General features: G+C 32.2%; 1 protein-coding gene across 2 annotated transcripts in view; it reads right to left on the bottom strand.

The window, feature by feature from the left end:
- LOC143079331 (dynein axonemal heavy chain 8-like) overlaps positions 1 to 18,836 on the bottom strand; it is a 150,527-nt gene that overhangs the window by 115,527 nt on the left and 16,164 nt on the right. For both annotated transcript variants that reach the window (XM_076254587.1, XM_076254588.1), the window contains exons 8-21: positions 17,612 to 17,788; positions 17,089 to 17,202; positions 13,936 to 14,043; positions 13,116 to 13,364; positions 11,662 to 11,859; positions 11,209 to 11,285; positions 10,034 to 10,127; positions 9,243 to 9,362; positions 8,419 to 8,554; positions 7,935 to 8,125; positions 6,579 to 6,659; positions 5,154 to 5,270; positions 855 to 974; positions 57 to 207 (exon numbers count right to left, since the gene is read on the bottom strand). In XM_076254587.1, the coding sequence (XP_076110702.1) occupies positions 57 to 207; positions 855 to 974; positions 5,154 to 5,270; positions 6,579 to 6,659; positions 7,935 to 8,125; positions 8,419 to 8,554; positions 9,243 to 9,362; positions 10,034 to 10,127; positions 11,209 to 11,285; positions 11,662 to 11,859; positions 13,116 to 13,364; positions 13,936 to 14,043; positions 17,089 to 17,202; positions 17,612 to 17,788 (1,933 nt within the window). The remainder of the gene's footprint in view (positions 1 to 56; positions 208 to 854; positions 975 to 5,153; positions 5,271 to 6,578; positions 6,660 to 7,934; positions 8,126 to 8,418; positions 8,555 to 9,242; positions 9,363 to 10,033; positions 10,128 to 11,208; positions 11,286 to 11,661; positions 11,860 to 13,115; positions 13,365 to 13,935; positions 14,044 to 17,088; positions 17,203 to 17,611; positions 17,789 to 18,836) is intronic.

Raw genomic sequence — 18,836 nt, 5'->3', positions numbered from 1 at the left:
AATCTTTACCTAATAACACACATACTTTTTTGTTTGAATTCAAATTTAATTTCTACCTTCTGATGATGTTTCTGATGTTTGTCCTGACTGAACAGAATTTTGATCCATTTGAGCTCTTTGAAGAAATATACAAATCAGTTCTTTCACTGCATCTTCTATTACCTGGCTCATTTTGTTGATTTCAGTTGTCATAGCTCCACAATACACCTTGATATCAAACAAACGAGACAATACAATGGTGATAAATTTTTATCACATTTTGATTACTGTAAATTCTGAAAGTATTGCTTGCATTAACGATTGCAATTTTATCATTTTAGACTTAAATGCGATTTTAATTTTTATGACTTTGAGAAAAATCCAGTTTTTTTCAAATAAAATATTCCAAAATGTGAGTTGAAAATTTTGCATTTACGTCATATTTTTCGCAATTATAAAATCTTTGAAATAATTTCTGAATTTACAGTATATTACAAGGGACACAAGCAACAGTGAGTAGTTTTTCCACTATGTGCATTGATTGCATCAGTGTAGCAGGCCTTCTACAATTCCTGTTTGATAAATTGTAACTGTTATAGAAAAAATACCCTTTGTCTTGACAACAAAGAATACTTTTCTATGGCTTGTGTTTTCTGTGGTGTGAAATTATATTCTGTGCAAATGACCTTTTCATTGAAACTTAAAGCTGTGTGGGTAGTTACTTAATATGGTTGTCAAAAAAGTGGTTATTTCATGAATGATCCTAACTGCATAATCAAGACTGAATGTTTACCTCTAAATGTCTTCAGATGTTTTGCGAATTATTAGGTTGCAGGTACATTGACATTAACCAAAAATAATATAAATAAAAATACCTCCATTTTTTGCATAAATTCATCAACTGTCCATGGTGTCTTTTCTGGAAGTTCACACAGTAATGTTTCACTAATATCTTTAAGCATGTTGTCAATTCTTATAATTTTAATATCATTCACCTGTTAAAAGAAATCTCATTTGAGAATGAATCATGTGAATAGACACATTCAAAATTGTGTAATTTCTGGATATGAAAATAAAGAAAGCGATAGTGACAAAGGCTTCTTACTGACTTAATTCTTTATAAAATCAAAAAATGGTAGTAGTGTTTCTATCATGCTTTTCGAATAAGTATTTAAAATAGTAATGCTGTACAGTTAAATCTGTATTAAGTTCTGCTAAACCATTTTATTTTCAAGTCAATCTTTCTCATTATATAATAAAGTTAGTACTGAAATGTAACAGACATTTTTCTTTTGAACACAGGTAGAAAATGATCAAATGTCATCAGAAGAAAGGTTATATGTAAGTTTCAGAAATTTTATGACTCAAATTTAAGCTTCAACTAAAACACTTATAGCAGAATGTATTTATTTGAAGTTGAAGTTAAATTTTGACACTATAACAAATGTGGTAGCTTTAACAGACAGAAATGTGCGACCATTGTCATGCTAGGCTAATACATTACATACAAGTAAGAGGTTAGCTAGCTATAAAACCAGGTTTAATCCACTAATTTTGTGTATACAAAAATGCCTGTATCAAGTCAGGAATTTGACGGTTGTTATCCTCTTGTTTGGATGAGGTGTTTTTCCATTGGATAAGGGACTTTCTGTTTTGAATTTTCCTTGTCATACAGTATTTTTGTTATTTTATTTTACTTTTTATAGCCAATACTTTTATTGCAAACGAAATAAAAACTTTCCATAGAACAATTTCCTCTTGGCCAAGGTATGATACATTCACCTGTCCCATTTTATAAATACAGTAGCTATTGTTCTCTGTGGAAAGTTTTTCAATGAAGCCTTTTAATTTCTCCTTGAAAAGCCAATCATTCATTGATTAATTTAGCTTGACAGAAAAAAAAGAACTTGTAGTTATGAAAATAATGTTCCAATAATAACCCATATTGTCAGAGCAAAAAGGTAATAAATGTCAATACACTACTGAAGAACAAATGTTCATTTTATTTGGTCAGTACATGTAGGTAAATTAATTTTAGCACATATTCTTTCCTCATTAGCACCATACCTACATTCCCGGTTATTTCCCTGTTATAAATCTTTCTACAATTCTATAACATCAGGAAGAGTTACAATAGATAACATTACAAAGATACATGTGGGTTAGTTAATTGTAAGCGGAGATGGCAATTACATTGGCAAATTGCTATATTAGGCTCAAGTTTTATCAATATAAAACCATAGTAAATTGATATATTTTGTTTGCAGATAAGGCCACACAAAAAAATATATGTGTTTATTGTCACATGCTGAAAAAAAAACCAGGGTAGGAAATAAGGATTTTTTTCTTTTTTCTTTTTTTTACATTGAGTCTATGGGAGCAACATTGTGACTTCAACGATGCTTAACCCTTTCAACGCTATACACGGCATATGCCGCGATGACATACGCCGTCCGCCACTGCTATTCGCGGCATATGCCGCGATGACAACGGATTTTTCATAAGGACTCTTAAACCATTCGGTTTTCATTCGGGTCCTCTCTAATTTTTCCTTGTATGAATCGAGGATATGCAAGGTCTCATTTGCGCTTGAAATCCCGGCAATTTTTATTGTAAAATCATGCAGTAGAAGGAAAATTGAAGGAAAATAAAAACAAATATTTTGACAAATGCAAATGGCGGAAATCGGAAACGAAGCTGTAAATATGGAAATATTTCAGCATTTCTATGGCGAAATTGATGATGAGGATTAGTTAAAAGGTTTCTTGTTATCTCAATGTGTTTATTACATTCAATACGTGTGGGAAATATGATTTGATCGATCATTACGAGACGTAGAAAAAGGGGGGAAAACGGAGGTTGACTGAAAATTTTGAGGACGGAGCCACTGATTTGTGCCATGATTACATAATACGTTGTGTATGGTGCAATACGCTACGGAATCGAGCAATTGGTGTCTTCTTTATTATATGGCAGATAAAAAAACCAAATAGATGAAGACGAAAAGTAGTTTTTATTCAAAATTCAACACAAATGTAACAAATTACACCTTTTACCTGTTAATTACCTGAAAATGCAGGTAACCTGATACAAATTTTACTGAAATAACTGCCTAACATTACAGTTCATACTCTCCTGAGCATTTTTCATGCAATAACTTTTTCTGTATCTCTTACAATAAACTAGAGGCTCTCAAGAGCCTGTATCGCTCACCTGATTCTACTTGGGTTTTTGAAATCATATAAAAAAATATAAAATTTGGCTAAAAGTGACAACACAACCTCATTTATAAGGAAAGGAACATGTTTAATTTCATTCAAAAGTCCCCCACTGGCGGCCATCTTGGATGATGGAATGGCTACAAAGTAACAACACTTGGTCAGCACCTCATAAGGAACATTCATGCCATGTTTGGTTTTATTCCATTCAGTGGTTCTCTAAAAGAAGTCATTTGTATGCATTTCCCATAGGGTCCTATGTTAAACTAAGTCCCCTGCTGGCGGCCATCTTGGATGATGGATCGGCTACAAAGTAACAACACTTGGTCAGCACCTCACAAGGAACATTCATGCAATGTTTGGTTTTATTCCATTCAGTGGTTCTCTAGAAGAAGTCATTTGTATGCATTTCCCATAGGGTCCTATGTTAAACTAAGTCCCACGCTGGCGGCCATCTTGGATGATGGATCGGCTACAAAGTAACAACACTTGGTCAGCACCACATAAGGAACATTCATGCCATGTTTGGTTTCATTCCATTCAGTGGTTCACTAGAAGAAGTAATTTGTATGCATTTCCAATAGGGTCCTATGTTAAACTAAGTCCCCCGCTGGCGGCCATCTTGGATAATGGATCAGCTACAAAGTAACAACACTTGGTCAGCACACCATAAGGAACATTCATGCTATGTTTGGTTTAATTCCATTTAGTGGTTCTCTAGAAGAAGTCATTTGTATGCATTTCCCATAGGGTCCTATGTTAAACTAAGTCCCCCGCTGGCGGCCATCTTGGATGATGGATCGGCTACAAAGTAACAACACTTGGTCAGCACCCCATAAGGAACATTCATGCTATGTTTGGTTTTATTCCATTCAGTGGTTCTCTAAAAGAAGTCATTTGTATGCATTTCCCATAGGGTCCTATGTTAAACTAAGTCCCCGGCTGGTGGCCATCTTGGATGATGGATCAGCAACAAAGTAACAACAATTGGTCAGCACTCCATAAGGAACATTCATGCAATGTTTGGTTTCATTCCATTTAGTGGTTCTCTAGAAGAAGTCATTTGTATGCATTTCCCATAGGGTCCTATGTTAAACTAAGTCCCCTGCTGGCGGCCATCTTGGATGATGGATCGGCTACAAAGTAACAACACTTGGTAAGCACCCCATAAGGATAATTCATGCTATGTTTGGTTTTATTCCATTCAGTGGTTCTCTAAAAGAAGTCATTTGTATGCATTTCCCATAGGGTCCTATGTTAAACTAAGTCCCCGGCTGGCGGCCATCTTGGATGATGGATCGGCAACAAAGTAACAACACTTGGTCAGCACCTCATAAGGAACATTCATGCCATGTTTGGTTTCATTCCATTCAGTGGTTCTCTAAAAGAAGTCATTTGTATGCATTTCCCATAGCGTCCTATGTTAAACTTAGTCCCCCGCTGGCGGCCATCTTGGATGATGGATCGGCTACAAAGTAACAACACTTGGTCAGCACCTCATAAGGAACATTCATGCCATGTTTGGTTCCATTCCATTCAGTGGTTCTCTAGAAGAAGTTCAAAATGTAAATTGTTAACGACGACGACGACGACGACGGACGACGCCGGACGACGACGACGGACGACGGACGCCAAGTGGTGAGAAAAGCTCACTTGGCCCTTCGGGCCAGGTGAGCTAAAAAGTTACAGCAGTCTGAAAAGGAATATATTGTTCTAATGAATGAACACAAAAAAAATGCAGCAGCAGCAGCCATTTTTCTATTTTTTTGTGTAGCGTTGAAAGGGTTAATCAATGGCCAATAAACTTTAGGGTAGGTAGGGGTACAGTAAACACACATGTTTATTTATTGGCCTAAGCATCAACTACTACATGTGTATATTTATGCAGGCAAGTTTAATAATTTATCAATATATATCTTATAATTACTCCTCTGAAATTAAATATTAATATCTTACTTGTTTCACCACTATCTTCAGTTCTTTTAAAGCTATTTTCACCTCCTCAAAGTAGGCTGGGAGACTCAGTGAAGTCCATGTATGAGAAATAACTCCTGGTCTCATTGCTATATCAACCTAAAAACAAAAATATGGGCTTCAACATATTCAAACATAAGTGTGTCATTTGCATGCCATTTCTAAATAAAATTGGAATTAGATAATCTAGTAATGAAAGATACTTCTAATTCCATCATACTCTGAACAGGAAACATCTGTTCTGTCAAATTTTACTTGTATAGTCATGGTCAAATATATTAAGTATAAATTATTAGATATTTTGTCACATGGAGAAGTTTTCCTTATCCATAAAGAGCAAAAAATAAAATAATATAAATTTTAGGGCATAACTCTTTTCTAGTATATGCCAAATCCATCAAAATCATGTTCCATGACAGTTTGTTAGAACAAATCTTTCTGTCATTTGGTACTAAAGCTACTATTCTGAAACTAAAATGTTTTTTAATTTTTACCCATTTTTTCAATGTTGTTTTCAACCAATAAAAAAAGCCATAGCTCAAATCAATGTTTAATTCACCGTTTCCAGAATTTCAGGAATGTAATATTGCATGCTAAAACTGTCAAAATCAAACTTTCCAATTTTTTCATGAATAAAATCATTGTGTTTAAATATTGCAAGGTAGTAATTTAGTTATGATTCAGAAACCACAAAAAAAAAACACTTGTTAGGTCAACTGATATCCACGCAATAGTAAGATTTTTGTCATTGCTCACTGAGCTTTTAGAATGCAACTTGGCTTTGGTGGTTTTGAAATTCCTTGAAGATCTACTCATTTCAGGTCTCCATGTGGTTACTAATGGTTTATATTGACCTTAACTGTCATGTCAATGTGTTATTTATTATTTTAATTTTCCAATATTGACATTTATATTGTAAGATTTATCTTACATGTGGCTACGATAATTACTTCTCTTTTTTTTGTTATAATGTGAGGTTTTAATTGATAGATCGTACAATAACTTCCTTTAGAAAGAAGTCAAGGAAATTTAACAGTGTCGGTTCTCTTGATAAAAAAATTCCACATGTCAATTTTACAGACATCTATTTTACAGCCTTGTGAGTATGAATACACAGCCAAATTTGATTTTAACTCCAATGTAAACTGTAACTGTAATGAATGAATGTCATTCAAATAGTAGATTCAATGCAGTCAACCCCTGGTTCAACAAACCAATTTCCTTCAGGACTAGTCAGACCTAGTAAATCACCAATTGATCCCATGAGAATTGTTTGAAGATATTTTTGGAAATCATGCCAGTATTTACAGAGAGTTGGCTTTTTTTATATACACCTTGCAGTTTAGTAAATGTGTTAATTCATATTATAAAAACCTGTATTATTATTGATAACAAGATATAATTTACCTTTTTGAGGGTTGGTCCCAGTAAAATCTGAAACACTGAAGGAATTTCATCTCTGATAGAATTGTTCTCATCAAGAAGCATCTGGAAGGATGTAAATAATATATAAAAGATTAATTATATTGTCAGTAGATAATTCTCTTAGATAAAAAAAAAAATGTCTATATTACTGAAGAAAAATACATAAAAATTCATTTAGGTACTTTAACTTCATTAGGTAGGTAAGAAATACTAACTGGCCACACACATCCTGTACGAGTGAACACTCATACCAAGCAGATATGTTCAATTTACTCCAAGGGTTTTCAAAATATAGAACAGATACTGTTTATCAATATTGATTTAGGGTATGGATCTTAACACTTAGTTTTTTACTTTAAAGTAAGTTTCATTTTAACTTTTCAAAACCCAACATTCATATATATCAATTAACTCAAAGTTTTTTCAAGAAATGATGTAGAAACAAGAGCTGTCAAAATGACAGTAAACCAGATTCTTTAACATTTATTTGTGTTCTGGCATTTATCAATATTACAAGGACCAAAACTCCTAATAGGAAATTTTAAAAGGTTTGGTTGAACGGTTCATGAGTAAATGCACGGACACAACATTTTTTTAACTTTCAAGAACCGCAACTCCTGAACGGTAAAAGTCAAAATCGTCATTATTGAACTTGACCTCCATTTTGTTGTCAGTAACAACATATTAAAATTTTAAAAGGTTTGGTTGAACGGTTCATGAGTAAATGCACGGACACAACATTTTTTAAACTTTCAAGAACCGTAACTCCTGAACGGTAAAAGTCAAAATCGTCATTATTGAACTTGACCTCCATTTTGTTGTCAGTAACAACATATTAAAATTTTAAAAGGTTTGGTTGAACGCTTCATGAGTAAATGCACGGACAACATTTGGTTGCCGCCCGCCCGCCCGCCCGCCGTACATCCCCAAATCAATAACCGACATTTTTGACACAAAAATCCGGTTAAAAACTACTCAGAACCTAAGGTAACTTGAGTTTGTGCACTTGAAATTTTTTTTAATGATACACACCCATACCTGCCATCTTTTCATAATGCCCATGGGGGTTTTACGTGCAAGATGGCTCATATAGTCCTTCAAAACTTTCAAGGGGGCCTTCAAATCTATTTTAATGTTGGTTTTGGCTTCTCCATACTTTTACAAATCTATAGCCATTCTAGTTTATGTGAACACACTTATCAAGTATCATCAATTAATTGTAAAAGGTACAATCTACAAGATATAATGAAGAGAACTAAATTGTGAATGCCATTGATACTGTAGCATCAAAGAATAACTTATATAACAGGTTACTATCAGTGCGTTCCTTCAAACTACCTGCATCTGATTTCTGTGGTCTTTCAGTTTGTCTTTTGCATGAACCAATAATTTTGCTGACTCTGGAATGTCTAAATCCAGTTTCATCATATATTCTGCTTCTTTAATTACTTCAAATATGTAGGGATCAAAGTTCACTAACAGCATGTTCTGATTCTGAGGATGTCTAACTAGAACTGGCACTTGCAAATCTGTAAAAAAATATATGTTAAAATCTAAAAAGTCTTACATAAATGTGTGACAAAAAATCAAAAAATAATTCGAAACATAGAAAGAAAAGTTTAAAGTATCACCAAACAAAAGGTATGTATCTGAAGGACCCTAAAAGTTTGCACACTTTATTTGAAGTCAAACTATTCAGTAGTACATAAGAAATGTGTAATAGAATAGCGCCGACTGAAACATACAAATGAACAGGGTGTAATAAATAAAGTCACCACTCATAGAGTAATACTTTTATAGTAAAGCTTAAAAAAAATCTTACATGTGGTAGCAACTTCCACAGACCTGATCCATGCATTGTGATACAGTACTTCATATTCTACTAGCACTTTGGCTATCCTGTTGTATGCTCTTATTATCTTCTTTGCTTCATCTGTCTTCAAGCAGGCTGATTGTTCCTACAAAAAATTGAAAAGGTTCATTTTGCTCTCTTTTTTTAATGAATCCTGTTTCTTTACTACAAAAGATGATGAATATCTATCATTGCAAATCGAAAACATTGTCTAATTTTTTTTATACAGTTCAAGTCTTTCAAAAACAGGGCTTCAACATATGTATGGCTATGATTAAAGGATGGTTATAATTAAATAATTACTTGCATTATATCCCTATTTTTCAGTTTTTGTCATTTGTTGGATGGGACATACATAAGTCATAAACTTATTACTACAGATTCTTAAGATTTTGCTTTGAAATAAAGTTAACTAAAAGAGAGAGGAAAAATACCAGAGGAACAGTCAAACTCATAAATCGCAAATAAACTGACAAGGCCATGCCTAAAAATGGAAAGGACAAACAGACAAACAATAGTACACATGAAACAACATAGAAAACTAAAGAATAAATCCCAACAAAAACTAGGGATGATCTCAGGTGCTCCGGAAAAAAATCATTAAATCTTCATTCTTTTCAAAACTGTCATTTTAAACAGCTCTGATGAAGTCCAGCAATTATTAAGAAATATAGTTCAGAAGTAAAAGGAAAAACAAAGACGACAACAGGTAGCAATATTTCATTTGGTCCCAATGGAACAGGTGACCCCAAAAATGAGATAATCAGAGATTTAAATTATAATATTATTTATACCATAAATATAAGCATAGGGTATTCTATCCTGTGTGATAACTGTCTAACCCATGTGACCTTCCCTGCTACAGGTGGCATGTTCCTGGGTATTGGTGGCTCTTCTTTGTACTTCATATAAAGCTGCAATACATTAGGAGTACACATACAATAACACATTATATCATAGCTAACCTTCTCTAGTATTGAAACCACTTATAAATTACCAGTCTACACTGAGGTGATGTTTTCTAACCAGCTTATTGCACAAAGATTGTGTCAGTATTCCAACTGAAAGTAAGTTATTTGCCTGTCAAAAGTTAGTGTTTTTTCTAAATTATTTTTACTTTCTCATTAACCACCATTTTGATAAAAGCTAGTCACTGTTAAAAAGCAAAGTTTGTTAAGTGAAATTAAACATCAATCACTCAATCTCAATTAAAAATCCAGGTTATGATCAGAAATGTGATTTTTCTAAATATACTGGTTATAGATGGTCACTCAAGCTTTCAAAATTAGTCAATCATTTCTGAGAAATTTTTCCTTTGGGATGGTAATATACTAATTGAAAATTATAAATTAAGGACCCTCACAAACCCATGCCCCTATATGGTCACTTGGTAAACAAAGTTTCATCAGATTCCTATGGTTTACAAATTTTGTCTTGGATGTAGAGTCATCTCATTGACACTCATACCACATCTTCTTATATCTACTTATAACGCCAACTAAAGTCAACATATGAACATTTCTGGAGTCTTGACTGAGTCTTGACGATATGCAATCATTTTAGTTAGGGGATTAATAAGACATACTTTCCTGATTTCTTCAACTTCTTCTCCATACTGTCTTAGTATAACAGCATATTTGCCTTCAATATTCAGGGATGGTATTTTCAGTTTGTCAAACCTGGTAAAAATTTAAATTACATCTTATCATCTATTCAAATCCCATTTCAATTGTAAAATTATCATATACTGCAGTTAATAATCAATAGAAAAACATGTGTTTTGTCAAAAGATTGCATATTGTTGTGCAAAATTGTACAATCCAAATTTTTCAGAACTAGATGTGTCAAAGCAACACAAATGGCCCCTTCCCAAAATGTTGAAAAATCTGCAATTTCAATAACACATGTGGACACAAACATGATGGTAGTCTCACATATCAAAAATCAGCTCAAAATCTGGAGGTGTATAGACAAAAAATCTGTATAACTGTGATTTTCAATAATTTATCGAAGTCCAAAACCTGTAATTTCAGCAAAAATTAGTGGAGCGGAAACAAACTTAAACTTGATCTGTAACTCATCATGATTAACACACATACCAAAAATCAGCCTAATATCTGAAGGCGTTTAGAAAATACTTCGTATAACTGTGATTTTCAACATTTTCTCAAAGTCCAAAGCCTGTAATTTCGGCAAAAATTAGTGGAGCATAACGAAAATAAAACTTGATCTGTAACTCCTCATGGTTAAATCACATACTAAAATTCAGCTAAATATCTGAAGGCATTTAGAAAAAAAGTCTGTATAACTGTCATTTTCAACAATTTCTCAAAGTCCAAAGCCCGTAATTTAGACAAAAATTAGTGGAGCGGAATGAAACTTAAACTTGATCTGTAACTCATCATGGTTAACTCACATACCAAAAATCAGCCCAATATCTGAAGGCGTTTAGAAAAAAACTCTGTATAATGGTTTGTAGCGGAATTCAGAATTTCAGAAAGTTTCGGAATATCTGACAAGGGTCAAACTATATGGCACCAACAACTTTGTTGCAGGGCCATAAAAAAAATTATGCAAAATTCATTTTAAATTTTTGACTGGATAAAAGGATTAAAGTGACATTGAAGATTTTCACATCAAATCGTTCTGTGCATGTAGTTACCTTCAAGTTCTTAAAGACTGAGATTCAAGAAGCACAGTAGGCAAAAAAACAACTTGACATTCACTTAGTTTTAGGTAAATCTAATCTAAATGTCTTACCTAGTTAACAGTTCTAATGCCATTATTGTTGAGGAAGTTTTTGAGAAACAACTGTCCATAAAGTTTTGAAGGCCAGTCTGAAAAAGAGGTTTATTTTCACATAATTAAAGACTGCAAATAAACAGTGGAAGTCTGTGTTGAAGACTTATAGTATGGTAAAAAACATGAGACTGCTATCTTGTTATTTAAAAGAATTATAAGTCTTATTAATCAGTATGCATCCACAATAAAATTGTGCAGTAAGTATATAGCCAACTTGTCACCAGTATAAAATTTAAAAAGTTCAAAGATTTTGTTTATTATTTCTAATATCAGTATGGAATAAATTTCCTTTGCATTTATAAATGCATGATTGATAAATGTTCACAAAAACTGTTAAAGCACATGGCAACATTGAGGCTTACACTAATGTAAATTTGACATGAAATCTATAAAGAAGTTTAAAGTACTTGCCTCCAATTCTGCAAGCTGTCTTTTAAAGTCTTCAAAGTCTATATCAAAGTCCACTTTTCTTTGATCTAAGAAATCATAAGGCTTTTTCTTGATGCTTCCCAAAATCTGCTGAAACCTGCCTCCATACGTTTCTATTCCTTCTACCTTAGATTCTGATAATGTGGAAAATATCTGAATGTAGTTCAGAAGAGTGATGATCTGAAAAGAAAACAAAGCATAAAACTCTGCCTATGTAAGTTAATTCCAAAATACTTTATACAAAAGGAGTAGGTCCAGTAAGGACCGACTTTGGCCTCAAATTTCAAGTTCATCTAACACTTTTTAAACACTTAAGTGTCTATTTCACTTGATTCAAATAGTTTTTGTGAACGATTTTAGCTGATTTAGTCATTAAAATCGCTCCGATTCAAGCTTAAATATGAAAAATCTATCAAATATGCCAAAAAAAGTCACTTTTCAGATGATTTTTGTCAAAAATGAAAGTGGCCGCATCCGTGTTCATCCTCAACCTTTATGTATGTATATGTTATGTATTATCATCAAATACAACTTGCATTTCAATATTATGAATGAACACGAATGAGGCCACTTTCATTTAAAACAGAAACCATCTAAAATTTAACTAAAATGCTAAAATTATGAAGATTTCAGTAATTTAGCACGACTTAATGATGCTAGTACCCGATATATGTGCATTGTACTGTCAAAAACCACCCATATTTATGTAGCAGAAGCATGATACTTTCCACAAAATTGCAAAAAAAAAATACATTTTCACAATTTTGTAAAACTGCTATATTTTGGGGCCAAAAAGGGGTCTTACTGAACCTACTCCTTTGTGTTCAAGTATTTTCTGTTGTAAACTAATCATAGAACTTTGAACATATCACTTTAATTTACTCACAACTATATTCAAGACTGAGGGTAAATTTAACCTTACCTTATCCTTTTTTTTTTTTATTATTTTTCAGACACTAGTTGTCCATAAATGTTTTATACTGTTAGTTGTCTTTTAAATGTCTTTTGGGTTATTTTGTATCATTAGGTTGCAATTTCGTTGCTATCTATTTCAAATTTCTTCTTAAATATATAGCAAAAGTTTGGCTTTACAGGTGAACATGTAAAATGATATAAAGAATTTGAGGCTGATAGTGGTATTAACAGACACAAAACAATATTGACAATACAAGGTAAAAAAATCCATCAAAATGTCTGCAAATAATCAAATGAGTGACAATAATAGACTTAAATTGCAAGTCACAATAGAGGACATACAAATAGTTTTATAAAATGAAACCCTAAGTAAATGCAAGGATGAATAAAGTTGGCACCAATGATAGAAGGATCTTGCAGAATATGAGATCACATCATTAAAAAATGCAATCACAGCTAGAACTTGCTAAACTTAAAACTGCAAATTATTTGAATTTCATAATAATCACCAAGCAACTTACTTTATCTAATCTTCTGCAAAATGTTTCAAACTTTCCAAAAATGTACATTTCTGAAAATTCAAATGGCTTCTCTCCTGGGGTTTGTTCAATTTTCTGTTTTGTTTTCTGGAATACAGTCTGATAATTCTTATAAAGATTGACACAGTTCTGCAGTTTCTCTATAAGAGGCTGTCGTTGTTGATCCCATATCCTGTTTACTCCATGGTCTGTTATGTAATTCTTACATGCAGTAACCATCTGGTTAGTCACCTATATAAATCAAATCAAAATATTTATTTCACATGCACAAACAAAATTGTCTTTCCATTTTTTTCATCCAAAATCAGAAAACACAGCAAATGTTTGAAGCAATACTGTTAAATTTTGCCCCATTCAAAGGTAAAGTGATAAGTTTTAACATTGACAAAAATTAACAGAATCAGCAAATTAAGTATGGTATCTTGGAATTTGTATTTAGGTCAACTTAAAGGTGGTTTATAATAAATTCCACACAAAAAATTGATGGAAGACATACTCTTTCAATCAATTTAATTATGGTCTGGAGCTGACATGTAGGTAACTGCTAGTAGTTCTTTGTTAATTTTATATGTATCATTGTCATTTTGCTTAGTTTCTTTTGTTACCTATTTTGACATTATACTTGGACTTCTTTTAAACTGAGTTTTACTGTGTGTTTTGCTATGTGTTTCTTTATTCTACATTGGCTAGAGGTAAAGGGGGAGGTTTGTCTCTTTGACATATTTTCCATTTTATTGAAAGGGCCAACAAAATATCCTTCTTATGCAAATAAAAAAGAAGAAGAAAAGCTTAAAAATCCCACCTTTATAAATAATGATGTCATCCTCTCTGAGGTGTTGTAGTATCTTGATATGCTATGGATCATTCTTATAGAATTGATTAATCCTGGCAGACAATTTGTCATAGAAACCTGAAAAATTCATCATACAATTCTATGTTTGTAAATCAAGTTTATTTTCCATTATAGTCAAGAAACACTCAAAATACAATAAATATTTTTAAAATATATTTATAAATACTAGTTTATTGACCAATCAAAGAAGCATTCTACACATTAAATAATTGAAAATAAACCCTGGAACTCACAATCTCCTCTTTTTTTCTTTGTGGGGTATTGTAAGGATGGGGCATCATTTTTTTTTAAAGCTTATTGCTCATTGTTTAAAGACCAAACAGCCTATTGTTTATGCGCATCAACTAACGCAACTTGGTAGTGACATAGCAGCTCTATGACGTTGTTTCTAGCAATAAAATCGTCAAATTATAACGTCCTATTTCGCGTTTTTCACGGATTCCAACATGGTGTACGCTTAAAAATATGTCTCCAAAGTAAAGAGGAATTAAGCGTCGAGCTGATATCTTGTGGATTTAACACAAATGGACACAAAAGATACTACACTATATTTAACCTTCGTTCTTATAAAAACAATGAAATATAACTTTTGATCTCTACTTTTTTGCGCCAATATGCATTTCATTTTTTTTTTAATTCTTTCATTTTGTCTTTCATTTGCGCCGATTGTGTACAGGTTACCGGGGTTATTAGATAGGTGAAAGTTATTTATATGTCCAATTTATGTTTTCTGATCGATGCAGCCGATTGTTTGTTCGTCCGTCTGTCCTGCTTCAGGTAAAAGTTTTTGGTCAAGGTAGTTTTTGATGAAGTTGAAGTCCTATCAATTTAAAACTTAATACACATGTTTCCTATGATTTGCTTCAAATTTTATTGTCAATTTTTCAAAATTTTAAAAAATTGAGTATTAAGAAGGTCAGGCCGATAAAAAATTATTCCTAGAAGTTTTGACATACTGGCAACGTATGCATGTAACTAATGTCTAGATGCTTCTCGTAAAATAATGTCCGATCTTGCAATGAAGTTAAAATTTATTTATACTGCTTATTTGACAAAATCTTATAATTATGACAAAGGGTCATTGTCGTTTGTCATTTGTTTCATTTCAATTTGTCTTAAGAAGAAATGATAAACATTTCGCCTGATCTCACTGAAGCTTACAGCTAATTTCCTACTGAATGTAGATCATCACTTTAGTTAGTTGCTTGCTTTGTTGGTATATTTTGTTAATGTCCAATTGAATTATCATATATACAGGTTTACATACCTATATATGAAGATGTCAATCTTAATTACAAAGCTTGAATAAACATTTATACAAACAAAGCAAGGAAGTCAACCAAAATTTTACCCTACATGCATTAGGAAATTAGCTGTAAGGCAAAACATATAAAATAGTTGTAAATTTAACTTATAACAAAAATAATTGCTCCAAGAATAATATCCAACATAAAATCTCTCCCTTTCATTTAGCTAAAACTATGACCGGAAAGATTGAAAACAAATTTCGATTTTCAATTCCGGCAACAACCTTGTCTTTTTTTTTAATTTACAAAATTAGCAATTTAGATTTATAATATTTTATCCTGTTGGAGAAATCTAACTTTGTAGTTTTCAACAGAAAATGAATTCTAAATTAATTTTTGAATTAAAAACCTTTTGTATTTTATATTTACGGTCTCGTTTATTCAAAACATTGTCATGTAAGGTAGTAATAACAGGGATTGTATTTCATGATAGATGTATATATATAACGTTTTAGAATCAAAAACTTTAATTTATATATTATACTTATAATTTTAATTTCCCTATATCTTAAATATTCAGAAATAACGACTTCACAAACTAGATGGAATAATTTCTATACGTTCGTCTTAGTCGGGAAATATAATGGTACAAAGAAGTCCGTGCATGCTTTTGTGTGTCCCTCTGTCAACAGTAGCAAATGAGTTTGTTACGCAAACTTCTGAAATTGACGCGAAAAAAAAAACAGGAAAAAACACACACATATAGTCTGATATAGCCAAATACTCTGTAGTTAGCCAGTGCCATCTTTCATTTATTTTGCTAATGAGGGACAGAGGACAAAACCAGACTTTCCTAACAAAAGCGGCGAGAAAGGTTATTTCATACAAAATTCCATTCCGACGGATGGGGTTTCTGAAGGTTAATATTGTGCGGCAACAACATCACAAGATCTAATACTGACACATGCATTTAATCTCTTGTATTACCGGATAATAAAGTAGGTGATTATAGTTGTTATTCTTGGAAATTTAAATGTTGTTTTCAAACGTCCAATTTACGAATTTTTTTTTCAAATAGTGCGCCAGCAAGGGAAGTTTGTACTATGACGTCAGATGCGATGTTCTATAGAAAGACAACTCTTTTCTTCAAAACGAACAAGAAAATTGCTCCTAACTTTTTTGATAGGTCGGTGACATACACTTTTTTTGGCTTTATTTTGAAGAGTGCACGTGGTACTTTCCTTCTTGAAATTATTATAAAGAAATCACTGGTAGATATTTTTTAAATCTGGAAACGTTTTTCATTTTTACGTTTTATTTTTGGCGGGAATGAAATAAATCATATTTTTAAAGATCAAAACAATATGAGGCTTAAACTCTTGAACATGTATTTGATAGATACAAATATACTGTTTAATGTGAAACAAGAATTATGCTTGTAGGTTTGATATAAAGGATTTTTGGAGAGTTTATGTAACAAGCAAATATTATGTCAATATTCGTGAAAACACGAAACTGAGGTTGCTATAGCGACAAAACTAAGTCGGTGACCCCCAATTTTTTTCATCATTTTTTGTTCTTCAAATCATGAAATACCTTCACAAAATTTTAACGAAAAATCACTGGTAGAAATAAATAGGCTGTTTGGTCTTTAAGGCCATACAGTGACCTGTACTTGTTAATTTTAGTGTCATTTGGTCTGTTGTGGAGAGTTGTCTCATTGGCAATCATATCCCATCTTCTTTTTCTATATATATTGAAAATAGAATGTTGATATCAGGATTCATTTTTGGCGTTTGAAATGTGTGTATCACATAGTAATTCAGTATACAATTTCTAAAAAAACCATCTTTACCGGATCACAGCGGTATAAAGGGTCACAATATTTTTCTAGTGTATACAAGTATTTCACATTGTCTTTGGTTTCATTTGCACTGTCTGTTATTTTCTTGTCCAATTCCTTCCATTTCTGAAGAAAAAAAAAGAATCAATTTCAAAAAGTTAAGTTTGTAACAGATATCTGTAAGACATTAATGCATATTTCTTTAATCTGGAATTTGTACTAAGACTAAGAAATAAATCCTTTCACAAACTTAAGAATCGAAATTAAGTTGCATGTGGCTCAAATTTTGAATCATAAAATCAATCTGTCTCATTGTCTAAAATCAAAAGGGAGAAGCGTAGAGATTAAATAGAACATTGCTTAATATAAATATAGGGCAAAAAGGGCATTTTTATTTCAAAGTACACACATTTAAATTTTAATTTTGAAAATGCAAGTTAATTGGAGTATGATTGAATTTAGGGAAAATTTGGCCTAAAGGTTCCTAGTCCTTTTGTTTACCTTATTGTGAGTAAAGCTATAAATAATAAAGTACCTTTAAAACTTTTGATTTAGAAATGTTGATAATATTGATGACCATGCGACAGTTGTGACTTTTTATTTGTTCTAACAAGGCATTGAATCTGGCCATTAGCTGTCTCCAGTGGTCTAACTCTGCCATAGGTCCAGTATCATCTGCTTCCTTCCTCATCTGGTCACTTTCTGCTAAAATCTGTAAATGAAACAATGCAAGAAATAAAGCTCGGCTCAAGTAACAAAATAAAAATAATTTCTTTTATTACTTGGTTGCAATGAATTACATTGATTTCCCAGTGAAATTAAAAACCAATAATTTCTCATGTGAATTAAATGGGTTATTTCACTTCTCTGACGTCATACAACAAAAGGGGTTGTCAAGACGTCGGTTGCATCATATCAAAACAAATTAAGAATGCGTAGAAAAAGATATAGTTCCTTAGCAACTTCTACTTTAATTTCATAAAAAAGCCATTTGCCAATGTTATAAAAATATAACTAATCAAAGTATTCCAATATCGAAAAATATTCAACTTGTGTGACCCAACAACACTGATAATTAACTCATGCACATTCATGAATTAATGTATTGTTTGGTCATTCGTTTAATATTTTTCTCTATTTGAATACTTTGATTAGCAGATTAGTTATTCTTTAAATAAAAACTGAATATAACAAGAATGTGTCCATAGTACACAGATGCCCCACTCGCACTATCATTTTACATGTTCACTGGACCGTGAAATTGGGGTCAACACTTTAATTTGGCATTAAAATTAGAAAGATCATATCATAGTTAACATGTGTACTAAGTTTCAAGTTGATTGGACTTCAACTTCATCAAAAACTACCTTGACCAAAAACTTTAACCTGAGCTTCACACTATCTTCTTCTTTGTTCAGTGGACCATGAAATTGGGGTCAATACTTTAATTTGACATTAAAATTAGAAAGATCATATCATAGGGAACATGTGTACTAAGTTTCAAATTGATTGGACTTCAACTTCATCAAAAACTACCTTGACCAAAAACTTTAACCTGAAGCGGGACGAACGAACGGACGAACGAACGAATGGAAGAACGGAGGCACAGACCAGAAAACATAATGCCCCTCTACTATCGTAGGTGGGGCATAAAAATTAATTCCAATGAGGCAAACATTTTGTTATCCTTTTTAATATTACAACAGAAGTTAAAATTATATGATGCAATTAATGATTTGAGTATTGACAAGGAAAATTTA

The sequence above is a fragment of the Mytilus galloprovincialis genome, chromosome 6 (genome assembly GCF_965363235.1).
Source record: "Mytilus galloprovincialis chromosome 6, xbMytGall1.hap1.1, whole genome shotgun sequence".
In the NCBI taxonomy this organism is placed as follows: domain Eukaryota; kingdom Metazoa; phylum Mollusca; class Bivalvia; order Mytilida; family Mytilidae; genus Mytilus; species Mytilus galloprovincialis.
Note: the sequence above shows the minus strand (reverse complement) of the source record. Positions and strands in the feature narration are given on the sequence as shown.